Source organism: Hylobates moloch, unplaced genomic scaffold, assembly GCF_009828535.3.
Source record: "Hylobates moloch isolate HMO894 unplaced genomic scaffold, HMol_V3 SCAFFOLD_13, whole genome shotgun sequence".
Classification (NCBI taxonomy): domain Eukaryota; kingdom Metazoa; phylum Chordata; class Mammalia; order Primates; family Hylobatidae; genus Hylobates; species Hylobates moloch.
Window position 1 is genome coordinate 631,811 of NW_026652288.1, and position 18,079 is coordinate 649,889.

General features: G+C 44.8%; 1 protein-coding gene across 5 annotated transcripts in view; it reads left to right on the top strand.

Moving 5' to 3' along the window:
• The first annotated feature begins 339 nt into the window (after positions 1–339).
• Positions 340–18,079, top strand: part of SNTG2 (syntrophin gamma 2) — a 383,441-nt gene continuing 365,701 nt past the window's right edge. For 4 of the 5 annotated variants that reach the window (XM_032172124.2, XM_058426468.1, XM_058426467.1 and 1 more), the window contains exon 1: positions 430–554. In XM_032172124.2, coding sequence (XP_032028015.1) covers positions 483–554 — 72 coding nt within the window. In that variant the 5' untranslated portion in view covers positions 430–482. Of the gene's footprint in view, positions 555–18,079 lie in introns of all 5 variants that reach the window. The other variant, XM_032172122.2, reaches the window with a different exon arrangement.

The window sequence follows — 18,079 nt, forward strand, 5'->3', positions numbered from 1 at the left end:
ATCCACCCACCCACCGCCGCCACTACGCGCCGCGGACCTCGGCGACCCAGCCCGGGTAGAAGCGCGCGCTCCCCGCCTCCAGCCTCGTGCGCCGGCCCCTGCCCCGCCGGCCCCGCGATGGTCCCCCCTCCACCCCCGCGGGAGCGCCCCTGTCCCCCCATCCTGGCACTTCCCCCGGAGTCGCGCGCCGGTTTCCCGCCCCGTGGGAGCGCCCCTCTCCGGACTCCGGCTGATCCCCGCTCGCCGCCCTCCCCGCGGGTGCGCGCCCGGCCCCTCCCTCACCCGGGGCGGGTCTGCGTGGGCGGTGCTCCCGGGCGGCGGGCGGAGCTCCGGTTCCCCAGCCCTGCGCCCCGGTGGAGCCTGAGCCGGAGCCGGCAGAGGGGCGCGGACGCGGCGCCTGGCGGGGTCCTGGGAGGCTCAGGGCGGGGTCCTGGCGTTGAGCTCGGCCGGCCCAGAGCGCGGACCCAGCCGCAGGGGCGGCGATGAGCACCGAGGGACCCCCGCCCCCGGCCGCCCCCCGCGGACGCCAGGGCTGCCTGCTGGTGCCTGCGCGGGTGAGTGCGGCCCCTCAGGGCCCCTGCACCCCCGGCCCCCCTTCCTTCTCCTTCGCGCCCTTCTCCCCCCGCCCCTCCTCCCTCCACGCCCCCTCGCTCCCCGCGACCCCTTCCCTGTCTCCGGGGACGGCTGGCCGGAGGGTGGGCGCCGGAGCCCCGGGACGCAGTGGGCACCCGCCCCCTGGCCGCTCTGCTCCCTCCAGCCCCAGTGTCTTACTGGAAACTTGCAGGCTTTGCTCTTCCAGAGTCTTGCAAGGCTTGGTTTTGAGGCGCCCGGGCTTCCCTTTACTGCGTGGGAAGTAGCGCTTTCCAGAATTTGGGATTTGAGATTGGCCCCACCTTCCTTCCCAGGAGCGGCTCTTTCGGGCCCAGGCGGTGGCGCGGACCGGAGCGTCCCCCCTGCAGCCTTCGGGCGCCCAGGCCGGGTCTGAGGTGGCCAGAGTGAGCTTGGCCAGGTGCGTGGCGCGGCCTCGGCAGGTGCTGGGGGCTCTCGGCCATTCGGGGAGCCGCTGGGACGCCAACTGGGTAATACGGATTACTTTTTTGAAGTTTATTCTAGTTCCTACCCTAAATAACTCCCTCCTCACCTTCTTATTTTTAAATAACTATTGATTGCCAGAAAACAGAAATGTTGGCTCAAAGAAAAACGGAAAGTTCTTGGAAAGCTTCAAGTTGCCACCCACAGCACAGCCCCGAGTTGCGAAAACAGTTTAAGGGAGCACGTGGCCACCCCAGCCCTAGGAGGCTGCCGAGGAGCGCGGTTGTTCGTGAAAATGCATTGACAACCACTCCTTTAGGGTTCCTTCCCCAGGAGCTCCCAGTCCCAGGAGCGACCAGGAATAATTAGCCCTCCCTTATAGGACAGCAGGGAGAGGGTTCAGAAGGCCACAGGTTGAGGGCTGCTGCAAATTCCTATTGTCATAATAATGATTCTAAACTAGGACTGTGGTCGTAGCTATTGTGTGATGTTAAAAAAAATTCTATATAGAGATAGATGCATCTTCATTCAAGTCGTACCTTTCTGGGCTTTTACTACAAAATATGAAAATTAAATTTCATGTAAAATGTGGGTGTTTGTTTCTTGAGTACTTTGTAATATGAATAGCTATCCCACTGTTGCCCATGGTAATCAAACCCGAGAAAATATGCGGGGATTACCTGGAAATAAACTGCAGTAAAAACTGCAGGCGCTGTGGAATCACAGGCTTTCCGTCTGGTCACTGCCTTCAGCTTTAAAATGATGCCCTCCCATGGTTAGGGATTGTTCATTTTTCTCGAGACATTCGAGCAAAGCAATTCTTGCTTTTTAATCATTGTAATTATAGCGGAAGCTTTGAAGTGGATTCATCATACTTCATAATTAACCCACTTGATGAGTTATTGGCAATAACATCAACAAATAAAGCAACTGCGCGTATTCTAGTAAATGCTCTCCTTTGTGCTCAGTGTTAATTAAGGTGCTAAATTGGATGTTTTCCAGTCAAGGGTGGCCTCTGCCCACCTGTTTGTTACAAGATGTGATTGGCGCTTTCTTTGTAATAAGGACCTTGATTATTTGAAACAGCCTGTCTGAATTGTATTGAAAGAAACTTTTTTTTGGCGTTGGAGGCCTAGTATTACAATAAGGTGGAGCATTTTAAGAGCAAGACTCCTAACTTTGCAGTCATAAGTAATTAGGTGTGTGCTAAGCCTACCTTAGACACCAGTGCATGGTCATGTTAGCTCAGATTCTTATGTATTTAAAACGAATCTGTTAAGTATTGGTGTTGGCAGATTTGTCTTGAAAACATGAATGTTCTTAGCATACAATGTCATCCTTGCTTAATGGCAGAGACAACTGTGCAGAATTATTTTCTTACCATAACTGCATAATATTATTCAACTTGTGTAATTGTTTAATCATTTCCGTTAAGAGAACTTGGTGCTTTTAACTAGAAAAAGAGGAAAGTCTTTTCTAAATCTTGTATTTCTAGTTTTATTTTTTCTATCTGCAGTCAAAACTATACACATTCTTTATCATGACTGCTTGTTTGAATCATGCAATTTGGCCACGTTTGAAGGTCTCGTGTTCGGTAGCAGAACCATTTTGTTTCGCCTTTCAAGTGCCTGTTCCCGATGTTTTTTTCTAAGTTAAGTGAGTTCATGGAGCTCTGTCTCTGACCATACCTGGATTTGGGGGGTAAAATCCCACTGGCAAACAACCATCAATACAATGTGCTAAGTGTGTCTTGCTTCTAGCTTCAAAGACTACTATTGGTTGATGTTTACAGCACATTTGCTGCTTTTAAGTGACAACACTTCTTCAGTCTGGGGCGCTGGAAGAATTATTGGCATGAGCCAGGAACATGCCCATTTATGTGATGAGTTTGCCCATTGAAGGGGGAGAACACCTTAGGTCATTTTAAAGCTGCATTTGGTAAGGGCACCACTTAATCATCTGTTTACAGATATGAATTGCTGCATGAGATGAATGAAGCATCTGAGCTCCTAAGAAGGTTACCCATTCCTTCTGTGCTTTGGTTATGTTTCTGATCCTTGCTGACTCATCTTTAATTTCAACTGTAGAATTTCTGCTGATGTCTATGACATCATAAGCAAAATTCACGCATTATAAAGCAGGCAGTTACCTGATTTTACCAGGAGACATGGAGACATGTTCCCCAGTAAATAGTTGAATGAGGTCCAATTAAGAAAAGTGTGCCTTTTTTTGTTTTTTGTTTTTTTTCCAATATGGGATGTTAAAATTGCCTTGTTTTCTGAATGGTGTATGTGGAGCAACAGCTTCTTGTCTCTGGATATCTTTATGGATGATGACTGTAGACAAGGCATTTAAGCTTCAGTTTTAATTTAGATCTGCTTCCCAAGATACCCCATGAGGCTCTGAGCGAGTTGGCAGAGGGGCTGGCGTCGTAGTTCTTGGTGAGAGAGGATGTGTTTGCGCAGCAGGCCTCCTATTTACTAAATGGGTATATTCAGGATAGACTTACTAAGCAGTGTGATTTTCTGTCTTTCCTGGTAGCTCATGTAGCATGGGACAGCAGGCACACGAGGGACCCCAAAGGGGAGCTGCTCTCAGGCTCTGCTGTGCACCCCTAGCTCCTGCGCTGCTGGGCATGGGGCAGGCACAGGCAGGTGCTTGTGGAAATGGAGAGGGAAGGAGGGAGATTAGGGTTCCAGGGAACTCGGAGAACCCCCACCTTGGGAACCGCCATCCTCTCTGGCTCTGGCTTCTCACCTGTGGAATGTGTGCTTGGGTTCTGAAGGTCACTTTGTATCTGATTCCGAATCCCTCAGAAACTCACTCTTTAATTAGATTCTAGAGGTATTTTTGTTGAGTGGGACACAACAAGGGAGGTTAAGAACATGCTTTTGGAGGAAAAATGCACTCAGGATTTCATGGAAAATGGACCTGGAACTGGTGTGTACTTGTCATTGTTGTCCAGCTGGTTACCGCATGTTGTCATGACTGTAGTTTTGAATAGTCGACTTTGGATTATTTTCAGCTAACACTAGATGTCACTTTCCCCTAGTCCATACTAAAGTTCCACATAAAACTCAGGAAGCCGAGGTTATCCTGTCTATTTCTGTATTAAATGCTAAGCTCCCCTATGTGGGCGTAATCCCTCACCTGAGGACTGACCCCAGCCTGTGGCTCTTCATCCTCCCCCCCTCTAAACAAGAAGGCCCCCCGAAAGCTCACCCATTTCTGGCCACCTTCCAGGGACCGTGTCGCTTCTTCACCCCATCAGCCTGAACCTTCCTGTTTTCCCCCCTTGCATATTTTAATAAATACTGTTAACAGTGCTGTGAATATGAGGATGTGATTTTGCAATTAGAATTACATGGTAAAATAGTTTGCTTTTTAAGGAGTGTACGTTTTTACATCCTGTAAAATATGATTATAAACTAGCTATATTTTAATTTAGCAAAGACTTTGGATTTAAGAAAGTGAATATGCTTCTTATTTAGGGGATACTGTTCTAAACATTTATAAAATGTAAAGTTATATTTTTAGTGCATAAAGTATTAAACTTCACAGTCTGCTAACTCCTAAACTGCTAAGTTTTAATTCTGTTTTATCTGTCATACTTTGTAAAGAAACTGCATGTCATTCACTTCTCTTGACTTCAAACCTAGATCAGTGCGTGGCCTGTTATTTTGCAATAATCCACATTCCTGTTAATGAAACAGGTGACCCTCCACTGTCAAGATTCTGAGTATCAGCTCTGGGAGGTACCAACATTCACTCGACATTCGGGTGAACATCATTTGATGATGGCACTGAATTGTGTTATTATAAAAACAATCACATAGAACATTAGAATCAAGTGTCCTAAATATCCTGCTTAGTAGCCTCCATTTTATAAATTTACTTTTCCTCATTTTTATTTGGACCCCAGCTCCAGAAGACAAACTGTCTTCTTGTACCCAGCCAGTGGCAGTGGCCTCTAAGTGTGGACTGACCAGGAAATCACCGCAATTATTCCTACCTTCATCAAAATAGTTTAAATGACAAGTCCTGTGCAAGAATTAAATTCCACTTCTGTAGAGAATGCTTATAGTTGCAGATGTTTTATTGTGTAGTTCATAAATTATTATAGGTAAGGGCACAGCCACGGGGACGCACTCAGATTCCGTGGAAGAACATTTCTGTTCGTTGAGCTGGTGTTTAGAAAATAATCTGCATTTGTGAAGTGGGATACAGCTGCCAGTTATTCTGAACAAAATCATCACTTATTTTGGATTTGGCAGCAAGTCCTCTCACTCCGAACGGGGAGGCCTCCCGTAGTCTGGGGTCCCAGCTACCCTCCTTTTAGAAGCTGGTGCCAGGGAGGCCAAGGGCCCACATCTGCCACTGCCCCCGGCCCTGCCTCAGAGCCTTCCCTGCGCCTGCCCCTGCCCTGCCCCTGCCCCGCCCCTGCCCCTGCCCCACACCTATCCCTGCCCCTGTCCGGACCCCTGCCCTGCCCCTGACCCTGACCCTGACTTGTGCCAAACGCTCCGTACCTGCCCCTACCCCTGCCCCTACCCCTGCCCATGCCCTGCACCCACCACCCCCCGCCCCACCCCTGCTCCTGCCTTGCACCTACCCCTGCCCTGCTCCTGCCCCTGTGCCTGCCCTGCCCCTGTGTCTGCCCTGCCCCTGGCCTGCCTGTGCCCTGCCCCTGCCCCTGTGCCTGCCCCTATGCCCTGCCCCTGTGCCCTGCCCCTGCCCCTGCGCCCCCCCCTGCCCTGCCCCTGCGCCTCCCCCTGCCCTGCCCCTGCCCTGCCCCTGCGCCTGCCCCTGTGCCCTGCCCCTGCGCCTCCCCCTGCCCTGCCCCTGCGCCTCCCCCTGCCCTGCCCCTGCTGGGCGTTCTATGTGGACATTTCCAAAACTCCTCTCTACAGCTCAGCCTGGAGCAGGGTTGCGTTCTGCCCTTCCCAGGCCGGAACATAACCGCCCACCCCGTGGCTGCATCCTTCCTCCCTTGGGCCTTCACACACCTTGGTTGGGCGCCTGGAGGGCTGCCTCTCCCGGAGGCCGCATCTCACCTGGTGCAGCACCTGCCCCGCCAACCCACGCCCCTTCCTGCAGAGGACCCGCTCCCCCAGGGACCTGGCCCACCCGTGGCTGTGAATGGGCCCATCTCAGTCGGGCGTCTAGGAGGGAAGTGGCACCTGGGTCCCCTGCTGCTGTGAGCCCGTGGAAGGGGCCGCTTTCAGAAGGACACAGCCCGGGGAACTCGGTTCTGCCCTGCTGCGTGGTAGCTGACCCATGTGTCAGTTGAGCCAATAAGTATATATCTGAATTAGATGTATGTGTTTCTATGAACTAGAGAGAAAGTTCCATTTCTGGTTTTTGAACTGATAATGTATGTTTATGATCAGTTTATTTGGATTTAAGTAAAATTGTGCTTTCATCTTTTTAGAATAGCTATGTTTTGATTTTAATTTTCCACATCAGCATAAATTTAATGGTAAATATAATTTATTCTATTTCTCAGCTGTATCCTGCTCAAGATTATCCTTAATGATTTCTCTGCAGATAATTGTATTTTACCAAATGGCTCTGTCAGTTCGCCTTTTTACATTATTAAGTTTTTATTATGTACTGAGAAATATGAAATTACTTCTTATACCTTAAACCTGGGGACATCCGGAACCCGATGAGTTAGATGCAGTGTTTTTAGAAACGTGTGCTAACTTGGTCGTAGTTAGCATAGTTCATATGGTCTTGAAAGAAATCCAAGTCTGGTTTTATTCCCAAAACGATCATGGTCTGCAGCAAGGCAGAGAGAGTCCAGCCTCTGTATTACCTCCTCGGAAACACTAGAGATTTTACCACCTCCCTGCTTGAGGGGGAGCAACGGATGGGGAACGGTGGTGGGAAGTAGCTCTGGGTCTCAGGCCTTCTTTTGAAAAATGGGGGTCTGGCGATGATTAAGTGCCATTTGGAGAAATGCTTTATCATGATGCACCTTACGTATGTGCAGACACAGGCATGCAGAATTTAGAGAAGAATGATTGAGTACCTATTAATTGCCACACACTGAGCTGGAAGCTAAAGATAAAAATAGAGTAGAACACCTCTCAGACCAGGCCAGTGGGGCCCTGACTACCTGAGCGGCAAATTCTAGACAAGCAGACACGAAACAGCACAGGGCAGCTGAAACGTGTTCCCTCTTCTATAGATGAGGTCGTGCAACATTTGTCTTTAAGGATCTTGGATGATGGATCCTTAAATTATTTGAGTGGCCCCTAAGTACAAGTCCATGTCCCCTTGTAAGCGAGAGGAGATGGAGTTTAGAGACCGGCACGCAGAAGGCGAGGCTGGTACTGAGACTGAGACGGGAGAGACGCAGTCACAGGCCAGGGGCACCTGCAGCCACCAGAGCCAGAGGAGGCAGGAAGGAGGCTTCCTGGAGCCTCTGGAGGAATTTGATCCTGGACTTCTGGCTTCCAGAACTGTGAGGAGATAAATGTGCATTGTTTTAAGCCACTAAGTTTGAGGAAATGTTGTCATAGCAGCCATGGGAAGCTAATCAGTCTTTTTACGTAAGTAATACAGCTTTTAGGGAATATCTTCTTAGAAATGTAGGGAATTTGAGCCCAGTACCCCCAGGTTATAGAAGAACTTACCTAATTGCTAACATCTACTAGGTACTAAGAGCTCTTTGGAGGCCTTCATTCCTTTAACCCCCCTGGGGTACCGCTGATGCTCCCCATCTACACATAAGACCGTAGAGACGGCAGGTGAGGGGTGGTCCCCATGGTGGCTGCAGCCCCTGTGGGTCTGACTGTGAGAGAGACGTCTCTATGCCACATGCAAAGGCTGAGAAATGGCCCCAAACGCGTTTGCTTTAAGTGGTCATTGCTTGTGAGACAAAAGGATAACAACAGGAATTAGGAAATCAGAATCAGGAGGAATATACAACCGTTTTATTATAATTGAGGTTGTCGTACAAAATGGGAACAGTTCATAAGTCGAGTAGATGGCAACAGCTCATGCAGCCCCTCCCCACACACATAGCAGTGAAATGATGTTGAGATCATGCAGAGTATCTATGTGATATTCTCCAGATTTGGTGCTTCAAGATGGATTTTTCATAAAAAAAAAAAAACTCTGCAAAGATATGACATTTTATTGAAGCTGAACTAGCAGAAGCTTTGTCAATTACCTATACTGTAATTGCTTTAAAAATGAAAAAAAAGAAAACCTCTAAAGTCACCATTATCTAAATTGGTGTTAAGAATTTGAAAGGTATTGAGAACATGAATTTGTAACCAAAATACATTATAATCTAAATAAATGGTCTTTTTTAAAAAAAGTGGTTCATTTGAAATCCAGAGAGATATGAAAAAAATCATGTGGACTTCCAAGTTATTTTCTATTTTAGCTTCCTAGATGTAGTACAGTAAAATGTACCATTTCTTACATATTTTAATATTTTGATGTTAGGAGTTACAGTATCAAACATGCCTTATGACAGTTAAAATTTTGGGATAGTACGATATCTAAAACAACGATGCTTGGCTAGGAGTTCAGAAATTAGAACCAAACTCTGAAACTGCTAATAACAAAAGATAATAAAGGATAATGACTCACACACAGATAAGACCACTCTTTCTCTGTATATAAAATACATTTATTCTTTGTAGCAACAAAATGAAATAGAACAAATTGTAATATATTTTGTAATGTATAACACTTATATAAGGTTTAATGATATTAAAAATTAATTTCTACGTTGAATAATACTGTAAATTTAGTAATGGAATAAAGAGGAAAATCTAGTAGCTGAAAAAAGGAGGTAAACTGAAAGCTCTCCTGTCAGAACAAGATACAAACCCACTAGGAAAGCGACTCTTCCCTATTGAATTGAGGAGAAGACCAGCACAGATCTATGACAATGCTATGAGCTTTATGTATTGCAATTATTTTCTTCCAAAGCTTTATCAAATTTTGTCGTGACCTACAGATTCTGTTGGTTTTAATCGCGGTGGAATCAGAATGCTTTTAGATTTGTAATTTCCATGTTGGCAGGAGGAAGGGAGTCAGGGAGGCCCGGAGTCGGGGGGAGGTCCAGGGTTCAGCTGCGCTAGGGTCGCCTGGTGCAGGGGGCTGCCTGGGAGTGTGGTGTTCCCGCAGTGGGCTGTGCAAAGTCTCAGGGCGGCCTTTGCTTTACTGGCCTTGGGCTGAATGGAGAAGGTGAACGGAGCAGGCCAGGGTCACAGAATTGCATGGTGCAGGCCTTGCCTTGCTGACCCGGGGCTGGAGGCTGCATTTCGGGTGCATATCTTTTAATTGAGCATTTTATTCTTTTTCTTAATTTATAGGCTTATGTTGTGTCTGTTGTTTTGTTTCCTGAGATCTCTTATGTCATTTTGAGTTCAGTTTTTCCCCTATTCTGAAATGTCGGTACATTCCCAGTGAATGGGTCTAAGATAGTGACAGCCTGTTTGTCTCCGTGCTGAACTGATCATGGCAGTGGGGCTTGCTCAGAGAAAGGAAGTGCTTTTAGCCAGGCTGGGTTTATAGAAAACACACTGGTATGCACACTTCATGTGAAGCTGCTGAGGAACATTTACTTTTCAGAACAGCAGTACTTCTTCCTAGATGAGCAGTTGGAAAAATCACATTTTACAATTTCAGTTGAGAAAGATGGAGTTGTACCATTCAGGCTAGACTTCCTTGGTTCTTCAGTGAAATGTGGAAATACTGGTCACTTAAGATACATTCCGTACTTTACTTTTAGTTTTTCGGCTGGAGTGCAGTGGCATGATCATAGCTCACTGCGGCCTTGAACTCCTCAAACACCCCAGCTCAAGCAATGCCCCTGCCCCAGCCTCCCGAGTAGCTGGAACCACAGGCACATGCCACTACCCCGGCTAACTTTTTAACTTTTTGTATGGATGGGGTCCCACTATGTTGCCCGGGCTGATCTTGAACTCCTGGTCTTAAGCGACCCTCCTCCCTCGGCCTCCCAAAGTGCTGAGACTGTAGGCGTGAGCCACCATGCCCAGCCCCAAGATAAGTTTCTTACCATGCAGGAAAGCGTGAGTTTCGTGGTGGGTTCTGGATCCAGATCTGCCTTGAGCCTTCTCTTTAACCACATCGCTCTCAGCTTCTTCATTTGTGTCCTTTGCTGTATCCAGCTACTGGAGTAGCTGCATTATTTGAAACCATACAAGCCTCTGCAATGCAGAAAAATAATTAGATGAAGTGAGGAATTTATCCATGGTACAAATAGAATCAACATATTTCTTGATTATGCCTGTCTTTGAAGAAGTAGGTTATGCTGAGTTTTCACTTCATCTTTGAAATAAATAGAAAAATAATAAATCAAATGTTTTATTCAACCTCATGCATTAAGTAATGAAGCCAAATAAAACCAAGAACATTACAGATACCTGTGCAAAGGAGATGTGGTGAGCCCTGTCCTGCCTTCTAATTTGATTGAGGAGAGGCACATAAATTGAAAACAAAACAAAAAAACAGTTCATTAAAACAAAAGATAAGTGTCATCCCTTAAATTAGAGAATGAGCGTGCCCATTCAGCAAGGTAAAATGTTGTGCTAACCCCACATTCACAGATGCCTCCACTAACGGGGGATTTGGAGGTACTGCAAATATGTCAAACCAAAAAAGGTGAATACTGATGATTTTTGGCATGGTGACATGATTTCTCATGCTACTCCTGTATTCTAAAGCTGGTTTGAGTGCCTGCTTTGTGTCATACTATTCAAAAACTAACTGCAGTTTTTCTTAATTTATTCTTCATTAATCAGACTATGGTTTGAGCTTTTTTTAAAAAAATACTTCATTATTTGAAAATGATTAACATTAACATCATTAACATAATGAATTTAAAGCCTATTTTTCCAAAAGCATCACAAAATAAGCACTTTTGAAAATGAAAATATGCTATGTAAAAATTGAAATGGAATGACCCAAAAAAATCAAAATTGCATTAAAGTAGACAGAAAAATGTGCTTCAAACAGATAAGAAAGGCAACGTGCTCAAAAAAGTTAACTATTTATATGATATACAGTTTTCTAAACATTAGTTCTTCTGGGAAAAGTATTAGGAAGGCGAGCAAGTCAGTTTCCATGCTTTACACACTTATATGTAAATGAGGTGACCAGGGTTATCACCTATGTTTGGTATATGTGTACACAAAATAATTAATGATGTTATTATTGAAATAACGTATGCCTTGGGACCAACTCCTAATATTTATACCTTTAAATATAAAAATATATTTAATATGCTAGTTTTTAACTTCACGAAAATTTGAGCCTTGATTTTTCTTTTCCACAGTTTTTGACTGGCTTAAATAGTGCCTGGCCCATACTAGGTGCCCGGTAAAAACTGGCTGAATATATTAATACTAAATTAAAATATTCAAACTAACTCTATTCAAATAAAATAGTCAAACTAACTCTAGAATCTTAACAGTTTACATTACAGAGACACATCTCCACTTGGTACTAAGTATAAATCCTTTGGAGGTTGTCATGTGAAAATGAAGCTAACGGTTAAGATAATCCAATTGCATGTTATAAATCTGTCTTCATTTTCTTCTTTTTGTTCCGAAGTGACCGTGTCTCTCATTTGAATTTTTAACAGTTGCAGCTGCCTGCGTTTTCCTGTCTCTAGTCTCAAGGCTCAACAATCCGTGCAGTCACAGTGCGTGCCGCTCTCCCTGTTGGCGAGCTTTGTAATCAGATCTGTCTTGGTGATATTGAACACCAGTGTTGCTTGTGAAATCCGGGCGTCAGCACTACCTCTGGATCTTGTAATGAAGCTTCAAGGTAGCCAAAGAACTCACACATGCCTAACTTTTTAGAAAGAGAGCAATTTTCTAAAATAAATTCCTTATTAAGAAGGAGTCTTCTTATAGTTGCATGGAAAGTTTGATGGAAGCATCTTTCCTTGACTTGTATACTGTGTTCTGAGGACGTGAGGGAGCCCTTCCTGTCCCATGGTGTCTCCGCCTGCCTCCGCCCCTTCATGCCAGGTTTACTGATTTGCTTCAGGCGCCTTTAGGATTTTTGCAGGAAAAGAGTCAATATTTAGCATTTTACTTCCAGAAGAGCAGTCCCACACAAATCCTTCTCCTCCTCCGTGTTGCTGACTGTAGGATGCAGATGTGTTTGCAGGAAGAATGTTAGGGAGGTTCCCAGCATCTCATGGGAAGGATGGGAGGAGGAAGGGCTGGACAAGGGGGCCTGAGGGATGAGGCCTTGGTTGATCCTACAAGGAGTTCTGAAGACAGGACAAGGCTTTGAAGGCCTCCCCTGTGGGGAAGAGACACAGGGTCCTTGGAAGTGCAGGGTCCTCGAGACGGGGGCAGCTCTGGAGTGAGGCTGTTCCTGAGAGGCTGAGCCCTGGGCCGCTCTGCCACAGTGGGTCCCGCCCTGTGCTGGGAAGAATCTGGGCAGCCTTGCCGTCCACTGCATGTGACACTCAGGTCCACGCTTGGGGTAGGTTCTGAGAGGAGCTCCTCCTGGGTGGGGTTTCTCCACCAAGGAACTTGGAAGACGAGGGGAATGGGTGACAGCCCCCTCTGTCCTGCTGGCCCTGGGGCTCCTGTGCCCTGGTCCTGGTCCTCCTCCTTGGCCCTGCAGTCCACCTCCTTGGCCACCTGCTTTTCCTCCTTGGTCCCCTGTCCTTTTCCTGCACCCCCAGTCCTCCTCCTTGGCCCTGAATCCTCCTTAGTCCCCGAGTCCTCCTCTGGACTCCAGTTCTCCTCCTGGGACCCTAGTCCTTCTGGTCCCCCAGTTCTCCTCCTGGTCTCTCAGTTCTCCTCCTGGTCTCTCAGTTCTCCTTGGACCCCAGTCCTCCTCCTTGGACCCCAATCCTCCTCCTCATCCCCAGCCCTCCTCCTTAGACCTCAGTCCTCCTCCTTAGACCTCAGTCCTCCTCCTTAGACCTCAGTCCTCCTCCTTAGACCTCAGTCCTCCTCCTTAGACCCCAATCCTCCTCCTTAGACCTCAGTCCTCCTCCTTGGACCCTTGTCTCTCCTCCTTGATCCCTTGGCCTCCTTGATCTCCCTGTTCCTGTTGGTTGCCTCTTCCTCCTTGACTTGGTCCTCCTTGATCCTCTGGTCCTCTTCCAGGATCCCCTCCTCCTCCGTGGCCCCCTCCTCCTCTGTTGTCCCTGGTCCTCCTGGTCCCTTGGGCTTCCCTCGCCTTGGGGGCTGCTGCTGCTGGCAGGGGTGTCAGCTGCCCAGTGTGTGCTCTCCCCTGGAATTCCACTGGATGGGGTGGGGGTTTCCTTCTGTCTTTTGCTCCATCTGTGTTGTCCATGCAACTGGGCCCCCTACAGTCTTCTCCAGAAGGACCTGTATGGGGGTGGCTGACAGGTAACCTGCTCCCTGCACATGGCTCTCCACCCTCCAGGGTGAGCCAGGCTGGCACCTGAGCAGGAGTCAAGGGCCGCCTTGGCCTGGGCTGACCCTGGACCCACAGAGATGCTTAGGGCAGGCTGGGCCCAGCTCCTCCCGGGTGCTCCCGGCTCTTCCCAGCTGTTCCCACTCAGTCCCTGCTTTTTCCATCCTGTGAGTGTCGGACCCATCTCTACCATGGCCTTGCTGCTTCTCTCGCCTCCATGCATGCCCAGGGTCTCCCGCGGAACCTGCTTCACAGTGAGTCCTGCCCTGGCGTCTGCTCTTGTGGGGCCTGGACCAGAACCCACCTTGTCCCACCTCCCTTCTCTGTGCCACATTCTGTGTGGGGTCTTCAGTTACTTCTGGGTCATCAAAACTGGTTAGTTTTGATATTTTTAAAATGTTTGTTGTTGCACTTACAATAACTTCTTCTGGGTATTTATATCTATTAAGAGTACTTATTTTACATTTTTTTTGTTACTTAAAAATTGAAATATCTGCAATCTTTGCCTGATTCTGCAATTTGTTACTTTTGTCTTTTTTTTAACCTTGAGGGAAAATGCTCTTGTGTTTTGGATAATTTCTCATTGTGTTCATTTGAACTCTGATGGTGAGAATTCTTTAAGGAATATGTTCCTTTCATCTTTATCTGTAAGATTTTTGAGATTTGTAAAGGCTTTTATAATGCATAATTCATAAGAGAAAAATAATTCTGACTATAAGGAAATTTTTCAAAATCATGTAGGGCAAAACAAAATATAAATAAGTTTTAAAATGAATGCAAAACAATGAAATAGAAAAGTATGTCAAAAACAAATAATAGTTTGGCCAGGCGCGGTGGCTCACGCCTATAATCCCAGCACTTTGGGAGGCTGAGGCGGGTGGATCACGAGGTCAGGGGTTCGAGACCAGCCTGACCAACATGGTGAAACCCCGTCTCTACTAAAAATACAAAAAAATTAGCTGGGCGTGGTGGCGGGCACCTGTAATCTCAGCTACTCAGGAGGCTGAGGCAGGAGAATTGCTTGAACCTGGGAGGTGGAGGTTGCAGTGAGCCGAGATCACCCCACTACACTCCAGCCTGGGCGACAGAGCAAGACTGTGTCTCAATAATAGTTTAATGGCTATATTTTTAATTTTAAAAAACTTCTGAAATGAGAAACTTTAAAAGTCCAAAAGAAAAATGTACAAAGAATATAAATTTATCTTAAAACAGAAATAATTGTCACTAGTCAAAAATATATATGAGAAAATGTGCGCCCTGTTCAGGCAGACCAGGGACAGGAGTGCAGACTCTGTGTATGTTTGTTTTATTTCTCTTTTAGCGACTGGTACTCTTTTTCTTTTTTTTCTATTGACCTATTGTAATGGGTAAAACCACAAATATGCTATTTAGTAGAAATGGGAAATGGGGAGAATGGACACCTTGCCTTATTCCCTATCTTAAAGGAAAAACATTCAGCATTCATCATTAAGTAAAATGTCACTGTATGTGCTTTAGAGACGCTTTTTTTGGTTTGATGAAGTTCCCTTCTCTTAGTTTACTGAGATTTTTATCAGGAGTGGATGTTGAATATGGTGAAAGTGTTTCTTATCTATTGTGGTAATAGTGTTTTATTTTCAGTCTGTTTTTATGGTAAGTTACACATTGATTCTGCAATTTGAAATAACCTTACATTCTAGAGATAAATCCCCTTTGGTCACAATGTATGATCTTTTTATGTATTACTAGATTCAATTTGCTGTATTTTGTCAGTGGGCACTTGCTTCTACATTCACGTTGGATATTGGTTTGTTTCTCTTCATGGTGTGCCTTTGCCTGTTTTGGCGTCAGGGTATTGGTGTAATCCTGGCCTGTCAATACGAATTAGAAAGTGTCTTTTTGTGCCAGGCACGGTGGCTCACGCTTGTAATCCCAGCACTTTGGGAGGCCAAGGCAGACGGATCACCTGAGGACAGGAGATTGAGACTAGCCTGGCCAACATGGTGAAACCCCATCTCTACTAAAAATATAAAAATTAGCCAGGCATAGTGGCAGGCACCTGTAATCGCAGCTACTCAGGAGAGGCAGGAGAATTGCATGAACCCAGGAGATGGAGGTTGCAGTGAGCCAAGATTGTGCCACTGCAATCCAGCTTGGGCAACAGAGCGAGACTCTGTCTCAAAATTAAAAAGAAAGAAAGAAAGTGTCTTTTTATAGTTCCACAGATTTCCTTTAGTATTTGTATTATTTCTTTCATAAAATTCATGCAGAATGCATTTGAGCCTGGAATTTTATTTTGAGGGTTTTTTTAACTATAAATTCAGCTTCTATGGTAAGGGCTTATTCACATTATTCATTCTTGAATGAATTTTGATAGTGTCTGTCTTTCAGGAACTTTGTCCTAAGTAATGAAATCCTTTGATAAAAAGTTGCTTGCAATATTTCTTATGTGTTTAAAGTCTATAGGTTCTGTGGTGATGCCTCCCTTTTCCATTTGTAATACTGTTAATTTAGGTCTTTTCTGTCTTTTTTAAAAGTAAATCAGTCTCCCAGTTAATTATCAATTTTAGTGTTCTTTTCAAAGGATACATTTTAAATCTCATTTATTTTTTATTTTGGTTTTGAAGTTCATTGATTTTTGTGCTTATTATTTTTCTCAGTGCTTGCTTTTGGACTTATTTTGGTTGTGTTTTTCCTGATTCTTAGGGTGGAGTCTTATGTTTCTGATCTGGGGTATTTCTTGCCTTCTATTGCCAGTGTTTACCACCATGTATTACCTATGGAGTGGCGCTTTAATCCCTTCCCATAAGTTCTTATGTCTTCTTTTTAGAAGTGTCTGTTCATGTCCTTTAACCATTTTTTAATGGGATTATTTCTTTTTTGCTTATTGATCTGTTGAAGTTACTTATGGATTCTGGTATTAGATCTTTGCTAGATGCATAGTTTTCAAATATTTCCTTTCATTCTGTAGGTTTTCTTTTTACTCTGTTGATAAGTTATTTTGCTGTGCAGAAACTCTTTAGTTTAATTAGGTCCTATTTGTGGATGTTTGGTTTTGTTCCAATTGCTTTTGGAGTCTTTGTTACGAAGTCTTTGCCAGTCCCTATGTCCAGAATGTCTCAGGTTTCCTTCTAGAGTTTTTATAGTTTTAGGTTTTACATCTAAATCTTTAATGCATTTTGAGTTGATTTTAGTATATGGTGAAAGGAGGGGTCCAGTTTCAATCTTCTCCATATGGCAAGTCAGTTATCACCACCTCCATTTATTGAATTGGAGGGTCCTTCCCACACTGATGGTTTTTGTTGACTTTGTCAAAGATTAGATGATTTCAGGTGTGTGGCTTTATTTCTGGGCTTGCTACTCTGTTCCATTGGCCTGTGTCTGTTTTTGTACCTATACCATTCTGTTTTGGCCACTGTAGCTTTGTAGTATAGTTTGAAGTTGGGTAATGTTGTGCCTCCAGCTTTGTTCCTTTTGCTGAGGATTGCTTTGGCCATTCAAGCTCTTTTTTTGTCCCATATGAATTTTATAATAGTTTTTTTTTCTAGTTCTGTGAAGAATGTCTTTGGTTGTTTGAAAGAAATAGCATTGAATCTGTAAATTACTTTGGACAGTACATTTTAACACTATTGATTCTTCTTATCCATGAGCATGGAATGTTTTTCTGTTTGTGTCATCTCTGATTTCTTTCAACAGTGTTATCTTTCTTATTATAGAGATATTTCACCTCCCTGCTTAGCTGTGCTTCTAGATATTTTATTTTTGTGTGTGATTATGGTGAACAGGATCGTGTTCTTGATTTGGCACTTGCTTTGGAAGTTACTGGTGTTTAGAAATGCTACTGAGTTTTGTGTATTCATTTTAAATCCTGAAACTTTTCTGAAGTTGTTTATCAGATCTAGGAGCTTTTGGGCAGAGACTGTGAGGTTTTCTAGGTGTAGAATCATATTGTCTACAAACAGAGATAATTCAACTTTCACTCTTCCTGTTTATATGCTTTTTAATTCTGTCTCTTGCCTAATTGCTCTGGCTAGGAATTTCCAATACTATGTTGAATAGGAGTGGTGAGAGTAGGCATCCCTGTCTGCTTCTGGTTCTCCAGGGGAATGTTTCCAGCTTTTGTCCATTCAGTATGATGTTGACTGTGGGTTTGTCATAGACAGCTCTTACTATTTTGAGGAATATACCTTCATTGCCTAGTTTGTGGAGGGTTTTTAATATGAAGGGATGTTGAATTTTATCAAAAGCCTTTTCTGCATCTATCGAGATGATCATGTGGTTTTGGTTTTTAGTTACATTTATGTGATGAATTACATTTATTTGTTTTGTGTGTTGAACCAACCTTGCATCCCAGGGATAAAGCCTACCTAATTGTGTGGATAAGCTTTTTGATATGTTGCTGGATTCAGTTTGTTGATATTTGTTTGAGGATTTTTGCATCTATTTTCATCAAGGATATTGGCCTGAAGTTTCCTTTTTTTGGTTATGTCTCTTGGTATCAGAATGATGCTGGCTTCCTAGAATGAGTTATGGAGGAATCCTTCCTCTTCAATGTTTTGGAATAGTTTCATTAGGAATAATACCAGCTTGTCTTGACTTGTCTGTGAATTTGGTTGTGAATTTGTCTGGTCCTGGGGATTTTCTGGTTGATAGGCTTTTATTGTTTGTT